The sequence below is a fragment of the Chrysochloris asiatica genome, unplaced genomic scaffold, assembly GCF_000296735.1.
Source record: "Chrysochloris asiatica unplaced genomic scaffold, ChrAsi1.0 scaffold00201, whole genome shotgun sequence".
NCBI classification, from domain to species: Eukaryota; Metazoa; Chordata; class Mammalia; order Afrosoricida; family Chrysochloridae; genus Chrysochloris; species Chrysochloris asiatica.
The window spans coordinates 135,497-142,352 of NW_006408719.1; the positions used below are offsets into that span (position 1 = coordinate 135,497).

General features: G+C 38.7%; 1 protein-coding gene across 1 annotated transcript in view; it reads left to right on the forward strand.

Annotated features, from left to right (window-relative positions):
• The window catches only part of PGK1 (phosphoglycerate kinase 1), a 27,273-nt gene extending 26,789 nt beyond the window's left edge, over positions 1-484 (forward strand). The window contains exons 10-11 of the mRNA XM_006872507.1: positions 3-101; positions 444-484. Coding sequence (XP_006872569.1) covers positions 3-101; positions 444-484 — 140 coding nt within the window. The remainder of the gene's footprint in view (positions 1-2; positions 102-443) is intronic.
• Positions 485-6,856: the final 6,372 nt, after the last annotated feature.

The following is a 6,856-nucleotide window of genomic DNA, read 5'->3' on the forward strand; positions in this document are numbered from 1 at the left end:
AGGTGGTGGAGATACTGCCACTTGCTGTGCCAAATGGAACACTGAGGAGAAAGTCAGCCATGTGAGCACTGGGGGTGGTGCTAGTCTGGAGCTCCTGGAAGGTGAGGTTCCTTCCTATTATCCTGCTTGTTAGTGGGTGGGGAGGCTGTATAGTGAGACATGGGTGGAATGGAGAAATCAGGTACGTAGTTTTGTCAGCATTAGCTGGGCAGTAAAAATGGATGTACTTCAAATAAAGTTCTTGATTCCCATTTGAGGTGGGGATAGGCATAAAACGTTTTCCTAGAGAATTTATTCTCTAATAGACTTGGGACCCAAAATGCAAAACTTACTCAACTCCTGGCCATAAGGAAGAGCTGATGTGTTATTGGGAAGATAAAGATCTGGATTGGTGTGGGCCCTATAGTAATACTGTCTCTGTGTGTATACTTTCTCAAAAACAGGTAAAGTTCTTCCTGGGGTGGATGCTCTCAGCAACGTTTAGTGATTTCCTGCCCTTTGGTTCCTGTACACAGTCCTAAGTCAACTGAGTGCTTTCACTTTGGCATTAGCTTGTCAAGATTCTGCTACTGGCAAGAGATGAAGCACCAGGAACCCTTAAAACGTATTCACAGCATCTCAGCTCGTAATGGCACTCTGGATTTTCCTACATTCTTCAATTTAAATTTCTAGTGGCTAACTAGTGCTTTCTAGAATGTGTATATTTATATTTTGCATGTTAAAAGAAAGTGAGCTTAGTTCTTCTCTTTAAATAGCTTACTCTGATTAACTTTGTCATTGTATTATTACTGGAATGGAAATAAGAAATTCCAGTTTTAAGCAGGTATGGGGACAAAGTTGATAATCTATTAAATAAACAGTACGATTGTCCATTTAAATTGTTTTTTGTTTTGTTTTTTTAAACCCTGTCATACTTTGTTTGGACAGGTGGGAACAGAATCTTGAGGGAAGGGATCAAATAGTTTAAATTTCTGAAATTAAATGGAGCAGCAGCAGTAGGGTGGTGTCAAGGGATTAGATAAATGTTTAGTGTTTTTCAAGGGCCTACATATGGCAGACACAGTGCTAGGTGCTTTATTTTTATCAGTTAAACATGATCATAATTTTTAAAGTCAAAGCTTATAACAAAAAATAGTCCCCACACCATATTCCTCTGATTCCCAGAGGTGACTGCTTTCAACTCTTAGCTTTTCTATGGTGTTTACCTCCATGTTTTTAAGGCAAGATGCTAATATTGTTAATGTCTTGATTTTTAAAAAGATTATTAGTAGCTTCCATTCCACATATACTTCCCTATCATTGTATGTGTAGTTTTGTAATAATTATAGATTCTATCAGTAGTCTACAGTATGACTCTAAAATACAATTCACAGTTGTATGTATGTATGTAAATACAATATGTATTTACAAATTGTATGTATGTAAATACAATAATATGCTATTATTGTATTTACTTATGTAATTTTTGCTTTGGTGTTAATTTTTTTTTTTAATTTTTTTCTGTGTATGCATCACCAATTCATTCCCAAATCTGCTATGAGGAAGTATGAGGATAAGTCAAAAAGTATTGCTATAGAGGAGTTCTAATTCATACATGCACAGGAGGTTTATTCTAAACAAAACATGTTTAAATATGCTTCTGTGATCACTGGAGGGCTGCAGACAACTTTTCTCAGTAATGTAAGTTTGATTAGGGTGCCTTCCCCAAAAAATTTTTCAGAAAATTTAAAACTGCATTGCTGAGAAAAAAGTCCAGGAAAGTTGCACTGAGGAATTTTTTTCCCCACCATGACAATACACCTGCTCATTCAAGGATAGCAAGGGGTATCTTACGAAAATTTCACTGGGAAACCTTAATTCAGCCACCCGACAACCCTGATCTTGCCCCTTCAGACTTCTTTTTGTACCAAAACCTTAAAGAACATTTCAGAAGAACAAGATTTAAGTCACATGAGGATGCCATAACTGCAGTTTGAACTGCAAGGTCAGTGGTTCAAGCTCACCCGCTGATCCTCGGAAACCCTATACAGGGTCGCTATGGGTCAGAACTGACTCGACGGCACTTAACAACAAACAGAGAACGTAGAACTCTTCTGGATAGGGTTATAGAAATGAAAATACCACCTTCCAAAGTGTATAGAGTTAGATGGGGAGGATATGTTGAGAAATAGTAACTTCACATTTTGATATTTTTGTTTAATAAAAGCTTCTATGATTTTATAGCAATACTTTATTTATACAAATACATATCAGGAATTTGTTTCTTATTGGAGACATCCCTCCTCTACTCTGCACCTGCTTCAATTTGTACTGGCTGCCTTGTAAGTTTGCTCTACATCTGTTGCTATGGGATTTCCTATAACTCAACTAATTTCTTTCACGTCCTTCGTTGGACCCCATTTTTCTTGAGTCCTTTTTCCTCCTTTCTTGTTTCTCTCATTTTTGTGGGCAAGAAGACTACTAACTTCTGAGAATGGGTGCCTGGGAGATACATTTTTTGAGACCTTGTATATCTGAAAGCATCTTTATTCAGTCCTTAAACTTGATTGCTAGTTTGGTTTTTGTAGACTTTTAGCCTCTTTCAGACCTGAAGACACTGCTTCATTGTCATTGTTGAGAATCGAATGCCATTCTGATTCTTTCATTGTCCTTGTAGTTTTTCCCTCCTAACCACTTGTAATTTTATTGGGGTTTTGGGTGAGAGCAGAAATAATTTTGTGATTTCAAAGGTCCTATTTAAACAGAAATTCTGGGCTGGGCATTTTACATGCAAGATATAAATAGTTAATCTCTTAGAAAAGATTACAGCAGAGTTTCAAATCCAGGTATTTCTGACTCCAAAACAGGGCTTTAAATCTGATCTTCTTGGTTTAGTCATGGTCGAGGAAGTGAAATTGGAATACAGCTGAATTTGTAAAATTCTGGTGAACCGGGATGATAAAATGGAAAAAAATCATTGGTTGACATCCTATTAGAAAAGTATTCTCTCTCATAAAACAAGAATAATATTTACATTGCATACCAATCAAATCTCTTGACTGGTAGTCAAGTTACAAAGATGATGGCCAACTATGTAGCTTTGAGTGTATGTTGCTCTCCACAGATCTGGCAATAAGTAAGTCTCCTGAAAGGGCTCACTTCTGCCTCTTTCCAGTCTCCTATTCCAGGTCTTTAACCTATTTTTATTGCCTCAGCCGTGACTGAAACCCTGTTTGAAACCCTGCTCCAAGGCTTTTTCGTTGTGTCTCACACTTACTGTAAACAATGCTCATCTCCTCATCCCGAAAATTTGTATTTTAGTTAATACTGTACTCTTATTTGTAGTTAACATAGTAGAATAATATTGGCAGTTTATGTAGATGTACCACATTTGTGTACGCCTCTAAGAGTACTCTGGAGTACTGGTGTGGCGCTGTGTGCTAATACGTCAGACTGCAAAGTCGTTTGAACTGCAAGGTGGGTGGTTCAAGCTCACCATCTGTTCCTTGGAAATCCTATACAGGATCACTGTGGGTCAGAATGGACTCGACTGCACTAAATAACAACAACTAAGAGTACTCTGGTCTAAGATAAAGGAATTTTAGCTTAGTCTTTTTACAGAAGTGCATGCAAAGACCCAGCCAATGACTGGCATAGTTGGGCTAGAATTTAGGTAAGCTGATCACCTTTTTTCCATTACTGCTTAGCTTTCCCCCAACATTTCAATATGAAAAATTCCAAATGTAGAGGCTTTGAAAAAAACCATAGTAAATACTCATAAACCCAGCACTTAGAATCTACAATTGCGAAGTCATCCATTAATCTCTGATCACCTTTTTAAAAATCCCTTATTGCTTTTTAAGTATTTTCTATTAGACTCTTTCTAGTATTTGCCCCCATTTATTTGGGCTATTAATCCAGAGAATGAATGGGGAAATTCCAGTCGTGGAACAACTTGGCAAAATTAACCAAGTATTTGAGGACCCACTAGGTGTTTAGGCCATGATGGCGAATACGATAGAATATATATTCTGAGAGAATTTATAACCTAGTTGTAAGAGACAGCATACAAGGAACACTTAATGAGCACATTAGAAGTTCTTCCTGATCTAACGTAGAAATATGAATTGTTTATAATACTGCAAAGTCTTAAATGGGAAATTCATTTTTAACCCTCAATATTTATATTATATACAGAAAAAAAATTATACTGTTAAAAATTAACAATTCAGTCTATTAAGTCAGTGTTTCCTGTTTTTTTTTTTTTCCCTTCCATAAGGGGTTTGCATGATGTACAATTCAAAAAAGGGTATTTGAGGGTAAGTAAAAATATAGTGCTATAAATTATTTATATTAAAACATCAAAATGTGAAGTTTTTGTTTCTTGACATCTAAGTATAGTCTGAAGGTAGTGTTCAGTCTCAACCTTTCTCAAAGAAGTCCATGTTCAATTTATGCCATCTCAAAACAGCATCTTTGAGGGACTGAAACCATGTTATTTTTAAATGGTCTTTGTTTTGGGAACCAAAAAAATTTCTGAAGGGGGAACCTCAGGGCTGTGTGGTTAGTAGGGTATGGTTTTCCAACCATATTCTGATAGGGAAGGCTTTGGTTCCCTTGAAGAATGAGCAGGTGCATTGTCATGATGGGGGAAAAAACAAAAAAACACTCTTGGCACAACTTTCATTGTCTTTCTAACTATTGCAGTTTTTTTATTTTCTTAAAAGTATTCATAATAGCCTCCATGATAGTCCTATGTCCTTCAAAAAATGTATTAATCATTGAATTGGTTCCCACTCATAGCAACTCTGTATAGGGTTTCTGAGAAGTGGCTGGTGGCTGTTGACTTTGTGGTTAGCAATTCAGTATTTATCCTATAGCACACCAGGACTCCAGAATTCCAGTAACAGTTGCCAATAACTTTTTTGAGCTGACTTCTCTGCCTTGAATTTAGCTGGCCCAGCAGATCCCTTTAGAAGCCACTGTTAATGACTGGATCTTTTTTCCAAGGCAGAAACTAAGATGGTGGAATTCTGGTGTGGCGTGGGTTAATGCGCCAGACTGCAAAGCCGTTTGAATTGCAAGCTCACCAGTCACTCCTTGGAAACCCTATGCAGGGTCGCTATGGGTCAGAACCAATGGCACTTAACAACAACAACTAAGATGGTAGTTTACTACTGAGAGAACTTGTCTGCAGCCATCCAGGGATTGTAGACGTTTCAATCTTTTGTTAACACTCTTGTATAGTGAGAATGCTTTGTCCTATCTCTGTCTACTGTCTGTCAATTTTTCTCCCCAGAAATAACTACTGTTAAGACTCGTATCCTTCAAATTAGAAGCTTCCAAGTCCTGAGGTAAGGAGCTCTGGTAGCGTAGTGGTTACTAGTCGGGCTGTAACCCAACTAGGGTTACAAGATCAGTAGTTCGAAACTACCCCCTGTTCCACGGGAGAAAGATGATGTTTTCTAATCCTGTAAAGATTTACAGCCTCAGAAACCCTATACAGGGTCTCTATGGGTCGGTCGACGGCACTTAAGTCCTGGGATAGCACTGTGGGTTAATGCTCTGGACTGCAAGGTCGGTTTGAATCATAAGGTTGGCAGTTTAAGCTCACCAGCTGCTCCTTGGAAACCCTATACAGGGTCACTATGGGTCAAAACCGACTTGAAGGCACTTAGCAATAACAAAGGCGTATAAAGCGTCCTGGTGATAAGGAGTCACAGGATAAGCACTAGACTGTTAACTGCAAGGGTATGTATGAGTCTTAAGTTCAAACCCAATAGCCACTCCTTGGATGACACTTAACAAGGCCTATAAAAGGCATGCTGTGTGTATATTTGGCTGTATTCCAATATTTATACTGTGATCAAAGACACTTGTTTTCTACTTGTAACAGGAAGAACTTGGGATGACAATGCCCTCACTTCATTTATCTTAAGTACATTTTTAAAAATTCTACCTAGAAGGTAGAAGACAAGAGTTGTCTTTACTCATTCTCAAAGCTAGATCTGAAAGGGCAAACCACTTACCAGCTAACCTATGGAGTAAATACTTAGATTGCAACCTTAATTACATGCACAATTTCCCACCAAAGACAGAATATATTATGTTTATAACAGATTTAAACTCCCTATTTGACTCATTTTTGTTTGCTTCACTAAGATAAGCAATTCCCATATTTTAGAGATTAAACAAATCTTAATTGCTTTTTGGCCCTTAGAATTACCGAATATCTTAGGACAAAACTGAAACACTTTACAATATTCAATTTCTTATTCATAATCTTGAAAAAATGACATTAATTTCTTATAGTTATTATGAGGGCGGCGGCTAAAAGATGTGCGACAACTGCGCAGACCTGGTGGAGGTGTTAAATGAAACCCAGACCACGGAGCAGCGGGGTGAGAGGTGTCTGGAGACCAGGTGGATGGGGAGACGATGCCTAGCGGGAAGAAACTGCAGGGGCCAGCCAGGTTGTCCTACTTACCCAGGACTCGAGAGCGCCTTCCTAGCCTAACCCTTGGATCCTGGCTTTGAGGGCGGGGTCGACCAACTTAGAGACCCACAAGCCCAGCCCAAAGCTTCTCACTACAACCCAGTCGCCCCTGCTGCGCTTCTGCCCCTTGAATGACATCCAACGACAGAAATCCCGCCTTTGAGCCAGACTTAAGGGCCCTAGCACAAGGAGATTCCTATTTAACAGCAACCACGCAACCGCTACTCGTCTGTCGTGCTGTGGTGGTTTGAATTGCTGTGATTCTGAGGGCTATGCCACCGGTATTTTAAATAACCAGCAGGGTCACCCATGGTGGACAGGTTTCAGATGAGCTTCCAAACAAAGACAGACTAGGAAGAAAGAGTGACAAACTACTTCCGA